General features: G+C 39.9%; 1 protein-coding gene across 12 annotated transcripts in view; it reads left to right on the top strand.

The window, feature by feature from the left end:
- Nucleotides 1–21,428, top strand: part of RABGAP1L (RAB GTPase activating protein 1 like) — a 301,913-nt gene that overhangs the window by 260,080 nt on the left and 20,405 nt on the right. For 9 of the 12 annotated variants that reach the window (XM_053243766.1, XM_053243767.1, XM_053243764.1 and 6 more), the window contains one exon: nucleotides 7,736–7,828. In XM_053243766.1, the coding sequence (XP_053099741.1) occupies nucleotides 7,736–7,828 (93 nt within the window). Of the gene's footprint in view, nucleotides 1–6,181; nucleotides 6,201–7,735; nucleotides 7,829–8,055; nucleotides 8,721–18,991; nucleotides 19,046–21,428 lie in introns of those variants that run through there. The other 3 variants (XM_053243770.1, XM_053243776.1, XM_053243777.1) reach the window with 3 other exon arrangements.

Here is a 21,428-nt window from a genome sequence, read left to right as displayed (position 1 = left end):
CAAATTAGCATCCCCCCCGCCTTCCTGTTGAAGTAAAGAAAAAATGTTGTGTTCTGTTAGTGTATCTCTTGCATCATGAACAATTTAGTCTTTGGTAAATCATCCTTTCTTACCTACTTCACATGGTTGCTGCATGAAAATAACTGCAATGACTTCATGTTAAAAGTCCACTGGGGGAATTGCTTCAAAACAAGTAGCAACTTTCTAATACTTATTGTGATACCTTTATTAATTTTGGAGCACATTATTAGGCATATGTTAAATAAATGGAAGGTGAGGAACCTGCATTCCAGTTCACAAATGATACCATAGTGCTTAACTTGTTGGTTTTTGTACTTGGTTCAGCAGCCATTATGCAATGTAAGGTGAGAAGTGTTTTAATCTGGAATTTTGGCATAAGTAGTTAAAAGTATAATGGCATTTGTGTGTCAAATTCTATAGTACTGCTTGATTTTATCGTGCCTTGGGGATTTATTTGAGACATGGATCAGGTCTGAATGGAAGCAGAGGTTCCCAGCAGAAGTTATGATATACATCATAGAAATTAGTCTTCCATTATGCACTTTTTTCACTGAAATTTATCTATCTGTAATATGAGTTGGAAGATATAAAGAACTGTATACTGTAAACAATAGCTATAATGCTTTGCAAATTAAATAGGGTCTTCTATTATCCATTGATTCTAGAGAAACAGGGGGATGGCTTGAAGTGTTCATATAGAAAAGAAATTGGATGAGGAGTCATGCTCCTCTGAAGCCATTTTCTAGTTTAAAAACAATAAAACTTGCTTACACTGTGTTTTATACCATGTTAATTATACTGTTATATGTTAATTCCTAATAGTACTAATGTTACACAGATTTAGTCTTGGCTCCACTGCTCCAGAGTTGAGAGTAAATATTGCCCACTGCAGTTCCATTTTTTGGTAGCTGGTTTATGAAAGCACTAATATCTCAAATACCAGCTTCATTTAAGGAGAAGAGAACCCTTTGTGATCTACACTGTACTGTTCGGTACAGAGGCACAAACAAACATGAGCTAGCCATACTTGAGCTCAAGAAATATCTGCTGCCAGCTGTTTTCTCTGTGTTGTGCCTGTTTGCTATTCAATGTTCTTTACGCTCTGGAGAGTAGTCCTTTAGATCCATTTGTAAATTGTGTTGCTTAATGTTTGGTTGAGTTTCACCCAATTCAATTGCTGACACTCTAAGAACTTTCAGAACAGTAACCTAAGGTGAGGACCACTGCAGACTTGCTAAGCACTTTCTCTAGTGTTCCTTCTTGTACAGGACAGTGTGAAACTGGGCAGAGACTCAGCCTGTGGCTTAGCTTCTTTCCCCCCCATGCCTTCTACATAGGGCCTGCTTAGAATCGTTGTAGTCATGTCATGTCTATGGTACTTATACTACCAGTGTGCCATATTATCCATGGCAAAGTTGAATGAATGTGACTTGTTTTGTTTTTGCAGTCCTGTTCAGCTGTATGGTTTAACTATCATTAAGACTTTCTCTTAATTGAGAGACAAACAGATAGTAATCCAAACCTACATAGCGTTCCCTGATAATTGTGTCATATTTTACATAACTCCTGATATCTTGACTGATGGTGGTATGAAACTCTACTGTGACTTGATAAGGAGGATGAAAAGAGTGGCTTTGCAATTACATAATTAAAACATATATGTAATCATTTTGTGTGTGGGTATGTACACACTTGTGTGCTTATGGCAGTTTCTGAGTTCAGTCTTAATATAGTTACAGCTTTGACTTTTGTTACTACTTACCACAATATGCTGTTTAAACTTGAGCTTTAACTATTAATAGTTTTGTGGCTTCAGTTGTATCCATGTTATTATTGTCAGCTAATTTAAAGAATTTTTGGTTAATTATTGGTTTTTAATTGATTGATCAAATTTAAGCAAAGGCACATACTGTAACTTCAAAGCCTTAGTGTAGTTGCCTTTTTTAGCAATATTGAAGAAACTGCCACTCCTTATTGGAAGGAAAGACCAACCTTTTCCCTCCTTTTCATTCCCTGTTAACAAAAATGCACCAGAACCAAAGTACCTCCCTTCCCGAAACAAACCAGTTTGCCTTTAACTTTAAAATTGTCTGTCAAAATTAATGAGCTACAGCTTTTTCTGATTATTCTACCAATTACACTGGTTAAAATTTGTAGCCCTAATTCAGTCTGTGTATGGTAAATACATACGTTTTCTGTGGCAATGTGGAACCAATTTCTTTGTGGTTTCTTTCAATCTGTCACTTGTGATATTGAATATAGGAGCTTTGGGGACAGCTCTAGTGGATTTGTTCTTTCCTAGCCAAATGCTGTCTTGCCACTCTGGTCTGGTAATGTCTAGATGTAGTAGGAACCCCTTAAGTACACCAGTGAAGCAACACCTGCATCCAGATATTATCAGAGCAAAATGGGAAGAAGTAATGGGGAAGTAGCTATTGCCTAAATCAGCCTTATAGTATGAATTGGCTTTAACATGGCCATTCATCTGGAATTGCACTGGATATGGTCTTTTTTTATCTAGGGAACTTTGTACTTGTGATTAAGCAGACCTCCTAGAATAAGTTCTTAGGATTGTCTTCTGCTGTGCCAGGTCTAGTATATTACTTCTCCAGATTAGATTTCTTGTAGCTTAATAGAGGGATGAATGGGCCTATTGTTGTGTGTGTGTCCCCCCTCCGCCCCTTGAAATTTCACTCTGACTTTTCCCTCTCCCTTGAACAGAGTAGTTATTTATGTGACTTTGAGCCTAATGCACTGTGACAAGATATCTTTGCAGACATGTTAGCAATCTTACTGCTTCAGTGAGGACAATACAAACCATGAGAGTATTTTTATAAATCAGATTCTTACATTCACACCTTAGACATACCTAATAACTGTCTGAATAGAAGTATATTATCTACCTTTTACCCTGATTTAATTGGTGTATTCTGTGTAAAACTGATTATTAACTGGAACAAATTGATAAATTAGTAACTTGTAATGGGAGACAATATGCTGTGTGATTATAATTTATTTCTCATAGTCTGTCGCAAGCAATTATGTAGAATCTGGGCTAAGCTTTGTATAACAGAAAGACAATTTGAAACCTTGTATTTGTAACAAAAAATAATTTCTACCATTAATAGAAGATAAATCCATTGTAGAAAAAAGTAGCAAGCAGAATGGAAATATTTATTTGCCCATTTCAAAGAAGCTAGGGGGAGAGAGCTGCAGATACTTTCCTGCCTCTGTAGTAGAAATAAATTAAACTTTGGAGCATGGGCATAGGGTAGTGGTACATGCTCTCATGCTTAAGGAGTGAATGTAGACTGTACATGCACTATACAATCCTTCAGTTGCATGATGAATGAATTCTGTGCATAATATAATTAGGTGTCCAGCCATTCTTGTGTTGTTTTTACTTACTGCTCTTTCCTAAACAGTCAACTATGATGTTTCTAGCACAGCCCACGCATTCTCTATTTCACATGTCATATTGACTTTGCTCGCCTTAATGACAGTAGTTGCCCTAACAGCTCATGCTTCTCTCCCTCTGTTGCTCTGTTGATTGACGGGCAATGGCAAAGCATCAGAGACCACAAGATATGCACTTGCAGAGAGGTATCCTAGCAACATCCCATGCTAGGAGTCTGCTGCGTCCCTGAGCACGAAGTAAGAATCACATCTGCATGGTGAGGTGGGAACAAAGGCACTATGAGTCTTCTTGCTTCCTTCCACTCTTTGGAATTTGATTTGAAGTATATGGCTAGAGCTTTAAAAGTCAAAGATACAAAGGGGAAATATTTTGTTTTTAGGCATATCTCCCTGTTTTTCCACACAGATAATTTACTAATGAAAAACACTGATATTTTGGTAGGGATTTGGTAGATTGGGATATGTAAAATGTTCTTGCCCCTGAGTGATGCTGAAATGAGATTGCCTTGAGTGCTGGGGAAGAGGGATCTTTACTTTCTGTGTTATATTCACTTATTGACCTTTTATATAAACTGGAAATTATTGCAAATCCTGGATCCTTCCATCTCTTTTTGAAACAGGCAAAAGTTTGAAGCAAGCAAGCATGAGGTTTAACTGACTTTCTAGCTCCTTTCCCCAAAAGCAATTATTGACACTAGTTTTGAACTTCATAGTAGCTATTCTAATATGTGTTGACACAGAACAGTGGCTGGGACAGTGGTACTGAAACCAGCAGCTTTACAGATCAGGCAACAGCTTTCTGCTACCTAACAACCAGGCTGGATAAGGAAGGGGAACTGCAGACTCACTTAATAGCAGATAAGCCTCTTGACTTGGGAAATCAGGTATTAGAGGGTCCAACTGGTGCCACTGACAAGTACAAAGACCTCAGACCTACTGATTTCCTCTTATCTGGTCAACATTGCTGGGAGTAGGTACTCAGTTCCCCCTCTAGGCACCAAAATACTGATTTTCAGCCAGCATGCTTGCCTGTAGTGTCCCTTTTGTTGGCCCACTTCCAATATACATTGCTGCCCTCAGGTTTGAGTGCCTGGCAGTGGCACTAGAGATGCCCGTGCAAAAATCTATAGATCACTCTACTGGGTGCGCAACTTGGCTTTGCTAACCAACTTCTTAAATGGCAGGAGAATCAAGTCACTGAAGAATGCTCTGTTGCTTATTAATCTTTCTTTAGCACTCCTATATTGTTTTTGTTGCTTGTGATATGTGTTTACAATGTGTACATTGTGAGGGCAGAACCATGGTTTGTGCTTCCCTGACACACTCACCACCTGCTCCTCAGATAGGGCAGCCAAATCCCATTCTGGAGCATCAGGCACTAAAGAGAATTCCAGCATAGAGCAAACTGGTCACTAAGGGCAGGTGGAACGTTGCCCCACCAATAGTTCGTTCTCTCTCTCTCTCTCTCTCTCTCTCTCTCATATCTTGACTTTGTAAAAGGCCAAGCCTCTGCAGCTGGAGGCGGAGCAGGATGTGGCTGCTGCCTAATTGAACGGGCACCAGCTGCCACTGCATGGGAGACTCACCATCCTCAGCCTGCAAATGCATACACCTGGGGGTTGCCATTCAACAGTTTTGGGTGGAGGTAGATCTGAAACATCATAATGGATGGTGATTTTTGGATTGACTTGCTTGGTTGCCACCCCTTACCTCTGTCCTGAGAGTACTGTTGTGACATTGGAGCTTTAAATACTTCCTCTCAAGGCCGTTCTGGGGGAGGGGTGCAGGGCTGGGGGCAAATCAGCATGTGTGGGGCCTCCTTAACATTTCATATCAATACAGAATCATACTGATTGATGACTTACAGTATAAATAGTGTGAGTGAAGTTTTTGGACATATAATGCATTTCTAAATAAATAAAAAATAACAAGCACAACACATGCTTCACAGTTCTCAGACCTTCTGGGTTGCAAATCAACTTGAGCATAGTATATTCACAAACAAATACACACACACACACACACACACACACACACACACACACACAGAGAGTTTGTTCCAGACGTTTTTGAGTTTTCTGCCATGAAACAAGCCACTTATAGAACTTTTTGGATTTATTTTTTTAAAACCAACTATTTGTCCAGTCCACTTCAATTTAAATATACATTTTCCTCCCACCTTGACCTACATCTCTGCTCAATACCAAAGCCCTATGCCAAGTCATTCCAGGATAGGTGGTCTAAAGGCTGGGGCAGAAAGGGGGTTGTTTACCCTTTTTTACGAAGGCAAAGGGAATTATGATCTAAGAGGGGGCTTCAGTTCCAGACATTTTTGTAATTCTCTGCCATGAAGCAAGCCACTTATAGGACATTTTGGTTGGGGTTTTTTAAATTAAAGAAAAAAATTAAAAATCAACAAATTGTCCAATCCACTTCAGTTTAAATATACATATTCCTACCACCCTGCCCTACATCTCTGCTCAATACCATAGCCCTGTGGCAAGCCAATCCCTAAATATTCAAGTGGGGGAGATAACCACAAAAAGGAAATCACATCATATCTCCATTACTAAGGCTGGGCTGGGCAGAGGGTCTGTAGAGAGCTCTGGTGCTGGACACTCTCTGCCTGCTTGCTTACTTATTTCCTGAACTTCAGGCTTCAGGGAGGCCTGCATGGAGGCCTCTCTGGAAGCCCCGCCCACACGCCGAACAGCTAAGAGGCAGGAGAGGTGGAACTGAAGCTGAATCCAGATAAGACGGAGGTACTTATTGTGCGGGGTCAGAACTCTAGAGACAGTTTTGATCTGCCTGTTCTAGATGGGGTCACACTTCCCCAAAAGGAACAGGTTCGCAGTCTGGGAGTACTTGTGGATTCACACCTCTCCCTGGTTTCTCAGGTTGAGGCGGTGGCAAGGGGTGCTTTCTATCAGCTCCAGCTGATACGCCAGCTGCGCCTGTTTCTCGAGATCAGTGACCTCAAAACTGTGGTACATCTGCTGATAACCTCCAGACTTGACTTTTGTAATGTGCCCTACATGGGGCTGCCTTTGTACCAGGGGCATAACAAGGCTGGAGTTGGCCCAGAGACAAAATTTTAAAATGGGCCCCTCGCTGATACAAACACACGCATTTCACAATATATAGTCATGTGACTTGCCTCTGGGGGGCCCCTCGAGGTGTGGGGGCCCCCAGGCAGCCACCTCCCCTTGCCTAATAGTAGTTACGCCCCTGCTTTGTACATAGTCCGGAAACTTCAGTTGGTTCAGAACGCGGCAGCCAGGTTGGTCTCTGGGTCATCTCAGAGAGACCATGTTACTCCTTTACTGATGGAGTAATACTGGCTGCCAATAGGTTTCAGGACAAAATACAAAGTGCTACTTATAACTTACAAAGCCCTAAACGGCTTAGGCCCTGGGTACCTAAGAGAGCGTCTTCTTCGTTATGAGCCCCACCGCCCATTGAGGTCATCTGAGGAGGTCCGTCTCCAGTTACCACCAACTCATTTGGTGGCTACACAGAGACGGGCCTTCTCGGTCGCTGCCCTGAGATTGTGGAATGCGCTCCCTGCTAGGATGCGATCCTCCCCATCTCTGGCAATTTTTAAAAAACACCTGGAAACCCTTCTTTTCACCCAAGCTTTCTCAGCTTCCTAAATTGTGGAGGTTTTAATTTCTGGTTTATTTTAAAATTCAAAACCCGATTTCGGGGTTTTTAATCACTGTAATTGTTATTTTAAAATGTTTTTAAATTTTTAATTGTTATATTGTTTTTTAATTTGTTTTAGCTCTTTACTGTTTTAGTGGTTTGTTTTAATTGTAAACCGCCCTGAGCCATTTTGGAAGGGTGGTATACAAATCAAATAAATAAATAATAAAAATAATAAACTCTAGCAGTTTGCCTGGGAGCCTTTCAAGCTGCACACAGACACAAAAGATCGGCTTCGGCTGGGCTGCGGGGAAAGATAAGTGGCTGGGCTGGGGTAGAGAGGAGGGCAGGATGCACTGCAATTGCCCTGTTTGCCCCACCTGCCCCACCCTAAGGACAGCCCTGCTCCCTCTGTTTAAAAAGTCCCTGTTTGACAGCTTACTCTAGGGGAGGTCTCGACATTCAGTTTCAGTCCAGACATTCCCTGAAATCTACTGTACTGATAGACTTTAGCATGTTTTACTGGAGTTCAGTCCCTGTGGGAAATGTCCAGCGCTTCTGTTATACTCTGTGTGTATTACTGTAGTGTTCTAATTTTTCTGTGAATGTTTATTTTTAACATCACTGTCATTGTTTCTTGATCCCCTTATAGGTACCTACAAAGAAACTGAAGAAATATGAGAAAGAGTATCAAATGATGCGAGAGAACCAGCTGCAACAGGAAGACCCTCTGGACAGATACAAGGTAATGGGCTGCAAAGTATTCAGACAAAGTATTCAGTAGTGAAAATGGATAACCTTCACAAGCTCAAAGCAGAGTCATCCTTGGTATTAGCATGTTTTTTGCTGTAGTTCATTTTAAATGCTCATTTTAGGGTCCTCTTTAACAGTCGTTTTGAAATACACACATTGTATTTAAAAGCATAAATGGCTTCATCAAGCAGCCACATATAACATTTTTTATTCTTTCAGTTTATATATTTGTAGGTAACTCTTCTGCTGTTGAGCTTTTCTGGGAAACTGCATGAGATGCTGAGAGAGAGTGATTCTCTACCACTGGCACACAAAGGAGAAAATGCACTTTGCTTTAGACAAAGCTGTGTGTGGTCCACTACCCCAGGCACACACTTTGGAAGGTGAATGCTTCCAAGACTGACTGACTCTTTCCTCTCTGGTGCAACCTTTCCTGATAATTTCTTGGTCTTTGTAACTGCATTGGTCACACAGAAGGAAAGGCAGAGCATAGGTTTAAAACAAACCAACAAGCCTTGGATTGTGTTCTTCTTCAGTCACAGTAGTTCCAAGCAAAGATAAAATAGAAGTCCTTGCTGAGGTCAAGCTTGTATCATCTGTGTTTGTAATATCTTTGCTCTGAACTCAGTGCCTGAAGAAGTTCTGATGTAGTGTAATAGGTAAGGGAACTGGACAGTCCCCAGTTTAAATTTCATCTTGGCCACAAACTTACTCGGTAGATGTAGGCAAACCCCTCAGTCTTGACTTACCGCCTGGTAATTATGCTGACCTACCTTACAGGGCTGTTGTAAGGCTTACTGAAATAATGTGTGGAAAGTGCTTTGAATACTTGAAAAGCGCTACTCAAATGTGAAGTATAAAGTCTGCTGGCTTGCATTGTTTTAACTTATACATTGATCTAATAAAAGATGCTTTCCCTCTAATTTCTGTTAATATGATTTCCTAATCCACATTTGAAGCCCCTAGGTACTGTTAGAAATACAGCAAAAACCTATATCTCTTTCTTTCCTGAAAGAGACAACCCAAACCCTCAAAGGTAAGGAGCATATTATGTTTCCTTATTGTATTGATCTGGTATGAAACATAATTTAGGTTCTAGGTCAGAATAATTGCTTTGTGGTGTTTTGGTTATTATGGACAAGATGGCTGGGCTTATACAGACAATTGTCTATATTTTAATTAAACTATTGATCAAAAGTGCTGGTACATTACATTTCTACTGTAGTACAGGGATATGCCTCTGCCTTTTGGGCATGTGCAGATTTGTGGATTGCAACCAACTTTTGAATTGAGCTGCTTTGTTTAGAAGTTTGTCAGTACAAGACAGACTGTACTGTACTGTAAGTTTTTGCTCTTCCTTGTTTTTTAACCCCCATGGTCTGAGAAAGGTGGAGGTTTTTTTTAAAAAAAAACCTGGAATGTGGATTGGCATAGTCTGGAAATTAGGTGTCAGGTTGTTTTGGTTTTTTTAAAGCAGAACTCAAATTATTTTCTGACTTGTATGGTTGCCCTATCCATAATAAAATAGCTGCAGACTCTCCCTTTCAGGCTATATCCAATATGCCCCTAAGAGCTGGACAAGTTGTCCACTTTTAGTTTAATAGTGCACCATTTAATACATTCTGAATTGGTGGGTGGATTTCTGTCATGTAACCTTCCTTCACATCCATGAGGTTTCCTTCCATGGAGCCTAATGTTTCCATGTGTAGTGCTAATGAATGGGGAATAACATATTCATAATATGTCTACACAAATGTTTTTCATTCCCCTGTGCTTATTATTGCTCCGTATGCTTTTTCTACAATGATTTCAGGTGTGATTTTTAACTCTGCTCAATTTTCTACAATGGGACATGAAGGGGAAGTAAACGTAACTAAGCATTTATTATTTATCTTGAACAGTGTAGAGGAAGATCCTTTCCCCAACAAGATGCTTTATTAGCTCTGTACACTGGTCTAACTCTGCTTCTGTATACTACATGCAAAATAAGTAATCCCTTTCCACATGAACATCCTTTAGCAAAGTCATTGGCAGTTGGGATGAAACCCAAATACTTACACACACATCCTTGTAATGTTCCTCCAGAGGGCGCCTGGTACTTTATTACAAGTCATCCTTCCTTACTGTGAAAGTGCACAGATAAGGCAAAGTATAGAATAGAGCCAAGAGAAACACATTTTCAGTGCAACTGTGATGGGTGCTTTCTTTGGAGAATGAGAAAGAAATATGGCCTTGCTTGCTTTACATAAGGAAACTCTGACACAAGGATGTACTTTAACCAATTGTCAAAGGCCGCTTGAAGAGAGAGACAGATTCAGTATTCTACAGATATGTGTAGATTCAGTATTTAGAGATGTGTCACAGAGCAAGTGAGGCAGTACCTTACCTTTATTTGGACTAACTAATGATTAAAATGTGTTTGTGTTCTTTGCCCTCCCATCTAGGCAGTGTACAAATTGCAAATATTGACAGAGATACAAGCAGGTCTTATAACTCTCTTGCTATGTTTTGACACTAGTAAAACGGCCACACCTTTTTTGCAGTCCTGATTGTATATTCTTGCACACATTGAGAGAAAACAATCAGTGAGCTACTTTGTGGATTTAGTGAAGGGCTTAGAGTTTGTTTTTAATGCTAAATGTGCGTAGAACCTGTGCAGATAATGCTGGCAGGCTGTGCAAAATTTTAGAATAAAGGAAGGTACATCTCCATGCGACATGGCTACAAAATAGGATTTTACAAAGTTGGAAGGTAGAGGAAAGAATAGGAATAGCATGCTTTCTAGAGACTGGTGAACAGGTAGGGGTGTGTACAAGGAAATTAACAATTGTAAAAGAAAAGAAAAGTCTTGGCAGTGGAGGAGGAGGGAAGTCAATGCCAGGCAGAGAGAGGTGGCAAGCTGTTTATGCAAACAGCCTAATATGAAATGGCACTGTAGCAAGGTTAGAATCTGTCTTACAAGGTACCAAGTGATATTGGATGTGAACTACGTAGTAGAAAAATTGCATACTCCTTTGCTGATGTAGATGTACGTTTTTGACACAACGGCTGGCAAAGATCGTTGGGCACTCTACAAATAATGGTCACTAAATTACTTTGATGATAAATCTTTATAATCAATTGCTATAAAGACTGAATCACTGAAATTATTTTTCAGAATCAAGAGTGGTGGTTAAGTGCTGCAAGGGCATGGTTGCACATGAGGCAACCACTTCATTGAAGTTAAACAGGTCTAGGTGTGATCAATATCTGTTTAGGTGACCACCTGAGAATCCCATGTAAGCCACCTTGAGTTCCATGATGGAAGAAAGGTGGGATAGAAATGTAATAAATATGTAAATATACATACATGTTACTGTTGCCATATGAAAACCCACCCCATTGCCTGTGTTAAAATGGCAGCATTAACTGTTCAGAACGAAGCAATGAAGCAGGAACAGATTTCAGTCATTTGAATTTGCAACAGAAAATCATTAACAATATTTCTGGTTTGTATTTAATTCATTATTATATTATCATGAATATTTGTGCTGTACATCTAGCAATGACTTCCTACCCTTGTTTGGCATTGATCTTTGTATGAATCCCTTTATTTCCCAGGCTGTTTAAAAAATGCAGATTGAGTCTATTATGTGGGCTTATCATAATGTAGATGCTCAGATAGAAAAAGAGGCTTTTTATACCTTATACAGAATAAAGTGATAGACTAAAGTGGCAGGCTGAAGATGCAGGTTCGTGTTATTGAATTCTTCCTCACATTAAAAACAAACAAGCAAAATCTTACTGCATGTAGAGAATTAGAAGACTAGAAGGAGATGTTTAGCACAGCATAGCCTCTCCCTGATGTTCTAGTTCATTCCAAGCAGCGAGAGGTTTTTGTTGATGGGGTAATTTCAAAAACATGAACCCCTACCTGCAATCTGAAGTGGTACTATCATCTCAGTCTCTTTAATGTGTAGGATGGCTCTGAAGATTGTATGTACAATTAGAGGTGTGAAATATCTTGACATGCTACATAATTTGTCTACTACAGATATTTTTTAAAGCTGAAATGAATCAGAGTTTAAAATGTTGGTCCCATATCTTAAAGATTATTGTGGGGTTAGCTTTTAAATTTCAAATCACTGCATATGTAAAGTAAATAGCTAATAATTCCAGGATTCCAAAAGTACACTGTAGGGCACTTGGAATATGGAGTCACTATAAAAATAAGAAAATCTTAAATTTTGATACTTAAAGAAAAAGTTTGTAGCCCTCAATACCGCAGAGAAAATCCTGAACATGTATATTAGTTTCTGCTTCAAATTTTAACATGAGAAAGATTTGTTCCTAGCTGTCAAGAGTATGGTATCGTTTCTCCTGATAGTCAGTCCCCCTCACCTTCCCCTGTACCTGTTCACTCCATTATTATTTGTGTGTGTACAGGATTTGACAGTAACCAAAATCTAAAAGTTCCACTCAATGTCAAATAGTGCAGTAAAAAGCATGAAAGTTAAATCAATCTATACAGTTTCCTGATTTAATAATTAATATTGAATGTAGAATCTTGAACTACTTCAGTGCAAAATTCCAGATTCTTGTGTAATGCTCAGCTTCATCACATCATCTTGTGTTATAAGAACCTGATTTAATTATCTATTGGGTTCAATGCAGCCAATTTTTATATTAATCAATTTCATTAAAGCTTTTTGGTTGTCTAAAAAGGTGCTCTCAATTTAACCAGTCAGTAGATTTAAGCATTAACTGTATATTTTAATGCAAATGCGTACAAAAACTGAGGGTGTTAGGTGTTATCTTAGAAGAGCTGTGTATGTATGTCCCCTTCTGTCTCTCTCAGAAGCAATGCTTCTTCTAAGACTATACATGCTATATAACATGTGCACACACCATCTCAACGTTTTTTCTTCAGAAGCATTTTTACATGTACAAATTCATGTAAACCTCATAAGTGTATAAATTTGTGAATAATTTATCCAATTAGTTGATTAAGGGTCCCCCCCCCCCAGTTAGGTGGCAGTGTGTGTGTAAAGCAGGATGCTGGACTACATGGGCCTTGGGCCTGATCCAGCAGGGCTGTTCTTATGTTCTCCTTGAGGATTCCAAACCAACTGGCATCCCAGAGTCCAGTTTTTCTGGTTTATTTTAAAGCACCCCTTATTAAACAAACCCATTGTCTAAATATCTGCTCGGTTGTAATAAAATATATCAAAGATCTTTAGCACACTCAGTCACACCCTCCTTTAGGAGGAACAATAGTGAAATCTATTTGTTTCAGCAAAGCTAATCAGCCTCAATGTTCATGCTTCATGCTGGATGGTTACGGGTGGAGTGTAGGAGATTACCAGCCGTTCTGAGTTGGGACTTGCCTTCTGGCTTCAAGCTTTCTCTTTTCAATCAAATGTTTGCTTTAGCTGGGAGCCCCCCCCCCCAAATCCTAATTTATATTGGTTGCTATTTGAATGTCCTGGATAATCCCCCCTCCACCACCCCAACTGGTTAATACTTGATTTTATTTTAAATAAACAAATAGAGGGGTAAAAGGAACTATGGGCTTGATCCAGTCCACCATTGACACAGTAGGGAAGCAGTAGATGTCCTGAACTGGGGGCTGTAGGGGATGATGGGCTGGATGTGGGCTAGTGAACTGAGGTTAAATCCAGACAAGATGGAGGCAGTGTTCTCTCTAATCTTTTTCATCTGTGTGTGAAATGAGTTTAGTTCTGGGCAGAAGTATCAAGGCAGTGTGCACACATTCAGAATAGGGCCTTCCCAATTCAACTTGAGAAGGAACTAAAATTAACTGAGTGGACATTTTTAAAAAGCTTTTTGAGCGCTTAGAGGGGACACTGAATGGAGGTGCTGCTGGTCAGTAGAAAGGCCAGCCGGGATAAGATAATTCAACCAGCTCTGGATGGGGTTGTACTCCCCTAGAAAGAGCAAGTGCACAGCTTTGGGGTGTTTCTGGACCCAGCTCTGGTTTTGGATGCTCAAGTGGAGGCGGAGGTCAGGGGTGCCTTTGCACAGCTCCGGCTAGTGTGCCAGCTGTGACCCTTTCTCAAGAAGGCAGGATTACCCACACCTTAGTCACATCGTGGATTAAATCATGGACTACTTTGTGTGGGGCTGCCCTGGAAGAATACTCAGAAACGTCAGTTGGTGCAGAATGCAGCTGCCAGGGTTCTCTCTGGAACTTCTCACTCAGAGCATATTGCATCTATCTTGAAAGAACGGCACTGGCTGCCAGTTTGTTTCCGGATTCAATTCAAGGTGCTGGTTATTACCTTTAAAGCCCTTAACAGTTTGGGCCCTGGATACGTGAAGATCCACCTGCTCCCAAATATTTCTGCCAACCAAACAAGGTTGCCAGAGGGGCCTTTGCTCCGTGTGCCAGTGTTGAGCGAGGCTAAATTGTTGTGCACATGGCACAAGGCCTTCTCTGTTTTTGCCCCCAGGTTTTGGAATATTCTCCCAGTGAATGTCTACTCTTTGACATCTGTGGCTGCATTTAAAAACCAACTAAAGGCCTTTTTATTTGTTGGGCCTCTTACTCCTTAGAGGCTGCCAGAGTCTCTCTCTTGGCTTTCCTTCTTCCTTTTGTCTTTTTTATGCTGGTTTTTAAATGGTTTTGTTTAACTGATTTTAAGGTTTTAAATGTGATTATTATGGATTTTTTCGTATTTTAACTTTTGCAAATCTTGTAAATCTTTTGTAAATCACCTTGAGATGTCTTATGAAAGGTGGTATAAAAATTGAACAAATAAAACAAATCAATACCCAACAAATCAATACCCACACCCCTCATCTTCCTACGCGTGTGTACATGTAGCGCAACGGGCCACTGTGGGAATGGTAGGTCTCCTAACCCCATAGTGTCCTCCCTCTTTGCTTAATACATATTGCTTGTTCTCTAGTCTAGCCTGGAGCATGATTAACATGAAGGAGAATTAGATGGAATATTGGAGGCATGCACAGATCTCTCATTCCTTGTAGTGGCCCATTGTGCCCACACAAAGGAATTTATAGGGATAGGGATTTATTCATTCTAAGGGGATCCTTTGCTGGCGCTGCACTTGTAGTAGACTGGATTATGATCTTTGTGTTTGAGGCTATTAACATGTAGCAATAAAATGATCTGCAGATAACTTCTTTGATACAAAGATGGGAGAAGGTATGCACCTCATAACCTACGGTCAGGCATTCAAAGGTTATAGCAGCACCTCATCTACCTTGTAATTGTCAACAGAAGCTCTCACAATGGAGTTCTTGATATTTAAAATTGTATTTATTTATTTTTTAAAAAACTTAACACAGTAGCTTTAAGAAATTTCAAACTGATTGCATTCTTTTTTGAAGAATATTTGGTGGGGGCAGTAATGGATAAGATGGAGATGCGATTATCTAAATGTTCTTCATTTGCTGTGTAGCCTCATGTTCATGGAACTATCAGTCTTTCTTATTATTCTGGATTTTCCTCAAATCATTCAGGTAAGAGTGTGTTCCACATTGCAGCCCTCATCTTTCCCAAGGATGGATTGGGCCCTACCTCAGAGAAAGTGAAATTAATTTGATTGGAACATTGACCTAGGGAAAAGAGACAAAGAAACTCAGTATTAGATCCAAGTTGCTTTGTTTTTCTACAGTCAAGATGGTCTTTTGCTCTCTTTGAACGTTGAGGTTGTTTGTACAACCAAACCAAGGACTGTTTTTCACTTCCGATAATGCACTTTCAGGTTTCTCGTGTATGTAACATTGTTACAGAGGAAATATTTTTATAAATACTTATTCACAAGTATGTTGAGAATCCTGGAGTATTCATAATGTCTTAGGTGATGTGTATAAAACCATCATGTTTTATGATTTTTCTCACAGGAAGAAATGTTAGTGCTTCCTTCAGCAAAAATCATAAAGTGAGATATGGTCCCAAGTAATAAGTTATGCAGTGCAATCAGTGATGTGTGTTCAAAATCAGTGCTCTGAAATTCATGTTGGAGTTTGCCTAAAGAGCCTCCACAAGAACTCGCAACTTGCTCTATCTTCTAGGCAATCATATGGGGTTCTTTTGATTGATTATATTTGTACCTCTTTTCAGCCAAAGCAGCTTACCATTCAAATCCATCCAAATATAACAATGTCATTAGGGATGAAGAAGCACTCTCTTCTGGTCCCTTGTGGTTGGGGGTGCAGTCCAAGTTCTAGGCTCTTCCCTCCAGGTGGAGGGACAAAAGGAGCTGCAGATGGACTCAGGAGCTGGTTGATGTCAGAGCTCAGAAGCCGCCCCTCCACTGATCTTCAAAAATGTTCAAGAAACAGTTTGAAGATTTTGCATAAGGAGAAGTGTTGCTAGCCTGTGTATATATAATATTTCTCTAATTTGCCCTTTAAAAATTTTCCGAGAAATACCCAAACTGCTGTCTAGACTTGGAGAAGTTTATATTTGGAGAACAGCTTGAAGGTTCTGTTGGAACATCTTCTGAGGAAAAACATGGGTGTGCAATCATGTCGATTGTGTACATTTGCCCTTCTGAATTGCCACTTCGGAAATACTTCAGATAGAAAAATCAGATAGAAATTCAGATAGAAAAATGGCAAAATGTTTCTTCTGCTAAATTACATGCATAAGAATACAGACAAATAAAACATCTGATATGTTCCCCCAAATGAATGTTTACAGAAATGCCAAAGCTCAAAGGAACTTTGCCTCTCACTTAGCTCAGGCATATCAAAATAGGCAATGAGCTGTTTATAGCCAGCACAGTAATTGATCTAAATATCTCTTCCAGGTTCTGGGTCATTTTCCAGCCTCTCTGAACTACTCAGGTGTCATATGAATGTAACGGTTGGATATTGTGGAAGGTAGCATGCTCCCAAAAAGCATTCCGTACAAGCCCACAGCCTCACAGTGTTCCTGGCTTAGATGACAGTCATATTGCCAAAGCCATCCTTGTTAAGCATTTAGGTTTTGAATATTTTTTTTTAAGGATGCAAACTTCAAGTGGCTGCTTTTATATTTGGAACACTTTTTGAAATGATGTGTTCATATTGTTCCCTTTAGATTATGTGATTATTCTTATTAGTTTGCTTCTCAATTAAAGGAAAAGTTCCCAGAGTAGTTTACATAGCAAAAGGAATGAGAAGATGGTTGCCTGTCCCAAAGAAGCTTACAGTCTCTAAAGAAACGCAAAGTAAATGCCAGCGTGGGCCACTGGGATGGCACTATGAGGGGTTGGATAGGGCAGTAGCTCTCACTTTCTAAATGCAAAAGAGCCACCACTTTAACAGGCACCTCTTTGCCAAGTTAGCAAGCTTTCTACGAGAGACTGGCATAAAAAGAAGTTACACTAATTAAGTCTAACTGACCACAAGCAGAATCCAGATTAGTATTGCTTTGGCATAATGCTGTTGCACTAGTGTAAGGATATTACTTAAGGATGTTTTTTGAAGAAAGTACCCTTTGTTCCAGACCGTTTCTTGTGCTAGCGCAAAATGTTGTCCAATCTTTAGCGCAACATGGGGTACTAACTAGTTGTTGCATAGCACATTGAAGTCTTGTATGTGTCTCAGAAAAGCTTTTCTGCTAGCAGATGTGAAACATTGTGGAGTAATGCAAACCATTCAGAGGCACTATTTTCTTGCATTCCACAAGAGCAACACTAGTCTGGACCTTGGCCAATGTCTGTTGCGGTCTGCAAAGAAAGGTCATGTCACAATAAGCCAGCTGGTCTCCAGAGTGCCCACTGTGCTGCTTGTCCTCTTGCTAATATAGACTGTGTCATTTTTGATGGCTAACTTTCACACAAAAAGAGCTCTCTCCTTTTGTGAACAGTACCATATAGCAACCATGGGCTCATGCGAGATCACAGCTCTTTCTGTTAACTGGAAAATAGCAACTTGTGATTTTTCCCATTCACAGAAAAGGTGGTATGAAATCATATAAATTCAATCCCATGCACTATACCAATTTAAGTAACAGAATGAGAGACTCCATGGGAGCCAGGAAGTCATGAAAGTTATGCAAAAGTACAGTCATTCATTTAAACAGGACTCATACAGGACAACTTTCCCATAGGTTATGCCCCTTGTAACTGAGATTTGGATTTTCCCGGCTCAGGCCCCAATATGTCTTGGGCCTGTATTGTGTAATCCAAAGTATGTTGCATTGGGAAAGTTCCCGATTCTTTGAGATTGACCTGTGACTAATTGTATATAGCAGGGTTTCTTAAACTTGGGCCCCCAGATGTTATTGGACTACAACACCCAGAATCCTCAGCTGCAATGGCTTTTGCTTGGGGATTCTGGGAGCTGTAGTCCAACAAGATCTGGGGGCGCAAGGTTAAGAAACCCTGGTATATAGGATTGTGTCAACAGTCACTTTTGTTGTCCAGTATATGCCTCTTAGCCTATTTATATCATTTTACTGCAGAGTTAATATAGACAGCTCAGTCACTTCTGCTTTGGCAATGTATTACAGTTGATCTCCCTGACTGTAGGCAAAGTTAAAAATAATCACTCTGGAGTGTCATTTTCTTTCTAGGCACAAAACTCTGAATTAGGACACTCTGGAAGAATGTGTATTTAAATTACTCATAGCAACAGACAACACAGTGGAAAAACTTTGATGTTTTCCACAAAGCTCTTAGACTAACTTTAGCTTTTATTGCTTGGTAGTGATGACGATCTGCAATGTTTTGTCTTGCATTTCAGTTTTCTCCTTTGAGCTGAATCCTCAAGATTCCAAACCAAATGACATCTCAAACTCAGTGTCCAAATTTCTGCTCTGTTGTAATAAAATATAACAAAGATGTGTGGCAAGGTGTCTGACACATTGAGTCACACCCACCTTTAGGAGGAACAATAGTTACATCTATTTGCATCTGCAAGGCTAATCCGCCTAAATTCATGCTTCATGCTGGATGAAGATAGTTGAGGGTAGAGTGTAGGAGATTACCAGCCTTCCTGAGTTGGGACTTGCCTTCTGGCTTGAAACTTTCTCTTTTCAATCAAATGTTTGCTTTAACAGGTCAAAGCTGGACTAGGTTATGCCTTTTTAAAAGCCAGCCAAAGATCCTGCAGCAGAACTTTCTCAAACTGGGATTTTATTTGCTTCCTAATTACTGTTGGTTGGTATTTGAATTTCACTGGATTACTTCCCCCGCCCCTTGGCTTTATATCTATGATTGAAAGCAGTAGTTGTACTGTGATTTTAATGGAGGTAAGTTTTGTCTGTGTGTATATTGTTGCATTTTGTATTCTTCTCTCTGTTTTGGAAATGCAGTATCCTCCTTGACAGCTAATAACAAGTAATCCCCACCCCCCCCACACACACACACATACATACTTGATGCTGCTGAGACCTACAACTTGCCTTGGGAGTGCAACAGTATGTTACCAAGGGGGATTAGTACAGAAAGTCTCTGTTTAAATCGTTATCTTAGATTTGGCTAGCATGGTTTCAAAAGTTTGCCTCTAGAGTATAGTAGTTAAAAATAAGTTAGGTTTAAATTGGATTTGAAACTTCCCTAGAGGCAACACAACTAGCCTGCTTATTCCTTGAGGTGCGTAATTTTAAGTGTCTTCCTCTGGGGTTCTCAGCATTTCTCAGAATTTAAGTATATTGCTTTTAGAAGAAGCAGAGACACTTTCCTTGGTTGGGATTACAGAGAACAAGGGCTAAATCTGATGAGACAGCGTTCCTTCTTGGAGGAATTATCTGTGGAAGAAAAATGCTGTGTTAGAATTGGACCCTAATTAGTTAAAATGCTTATTTAGAGTACAAAGGCAGTCTGGTAATGACCATCAGGCAGAAAATAAGAATATCTTAGACTTGGTCATTTGTTGTAATAGACAAACCATATCCACTTTTAAATTTGGCAAACCATTTATTACAGGAGGGGAGGACACTGCACTTCCTATCACACAGCTTGCTTGCCCACTTGTCTGTGAGTACAGAGTCAGGAGTCTGAAACTCACCTTGTGCTACTTGCTTCGCAGACACTAAAGCTTTTGGCAAGCACATAGCAGAGGATGTCAAGCAAGATATTGTTCAGGCAGAAAAGTTCCCTTCAAAGCTGCAAAATGTTCAGCTAAGTTACTAGCTGTATTTCTACTGGCTTGTCTCAAGATGTATAACCATTTGGTATTCTTTGTAGAATTTAGGGTTGGTTTGAATTTTCTTTCTTTCTTTCTTTCTTTCTTTCTTTGAGCCAACTTGAGCCACTCTTCTCCATTGTCAGATAGTTTTGCTTACCTTAAGCTTTGTTTATCTTATCTGGTTTTTTGCATATTGTGGTTGAAATACAGAATTATGCGTGTTTTACACTACATTTGCACATACCTGAAGAGCTTTTAGTTAAAGGATTGCTTTCACTCCTTAGCCCACTTTTTTCTGCTTCCTCCATCTTGTGTAGGGAATGGCTCTCCTTCTACTCTCTTGCAGTTCAGGGAGAGAAGTAGTTGCAGTTCATGTTTCCCTTTAAAAATGTTGGTTCCTTTTAAATTCTCAGAATCATCACCCCAACTGCTTTGGGGGGAAGCATCATTCCCAGTAGTGAGTCAGCAGTACCATATTCATGTAAATGCATCAGAACTCGGTAAAAGCCAGGAGAGCTTTGTGTATATGCAGTCCCAATTTGATGTCTGCAGTCACAAGAAATTACCTTTCCCTTGCATTGTCTGCCAAGAGGCAAGAGTTGTTTTAAAGATAGTCTTCTTAAAAGGGGAACAAATGCACTTCCCCATATAGTGTGCAGTGTAAATTTCACAGTTTCTAGCAGGGTCTTGATTTGCAGGTTTTACAGCTACTTTCTGGGTAAAACTTCTCGGTCTTAAGGGCATATGCAAATTCCTTCAGAACAGCAGAAAGAGCCATGATATGGGGTGGGTTTTGGAAGAATCGCTGCTATTCCACAAATACAGCTGGAATGTTGGGAACATATTTTGTAGAAGTGAAATTGTCTGTGAAGGGGCATCACAAATTTAATAGATTTATTTCGTTGAGTTTTTTTGTGCTCCACTTTTCCTCTAAAAGAATATCCTTATCCTGAGTTATACAATTGTTTCATAATTGGATTTATGTGACCCCCCCATCCTTTCTTCTTTGTAATGGATGGCATAGTGTTTAAATAATTTCAGCACACATTTCCCCCCCATCAATGGCTCCTAATAAAGATGTGTTTATCTGATACTTCTGCATTCTAACAGCATCTGGTCATGATTGTTCCAGTGCTATAACTCAAGCAGGCATATAATTTCTTGATAGGATCTCTTTCTTCTTCACAGTTGCATCTAGCTGATTAAGATCCACCTATAGTCCCATAACATGTTTGGTAACTGATCATTATATCAGTTATATATAATAATAACGGAGAGCCAGCGTGGTGTAGTGGTTAGAGTGCTGGACTAGGACCGGGGAGACCCGAGTTCAAATCCCCATTCAGCCATCATGCTAGCTGGGTGACTCTGGGCCAGTCACTTCTCTCTCAGCCTAACCTACTTCACAGGGTTGTTGTGAAAGAGAAACGAGAAGGAGAAAAGAGGCCTTGAAGAATATATAAAGGACAGTGAAGAAGATGCACTTCAAATGGTCAATAATGCGA

Source organism: Hemicordylus capensis, chromosome 4 (assembly GCF_027244095.1).
Source record: "Hemicordylus capensis ecotype Gifberg chromosome 4, rHemCap1.1.pri, whole genome shotgun sequence".
Classification (NCBI taxonomy): domain Eukaryota; kingdom Metazoa; phylum Chordata; class Lepidosauria; order Squamata; family Cordylidae; genus Hemicordylus; species Hemicordylus capensis.
This window is presented reverse-complemented; position numbering and strand designations above follow the sequence as displayed.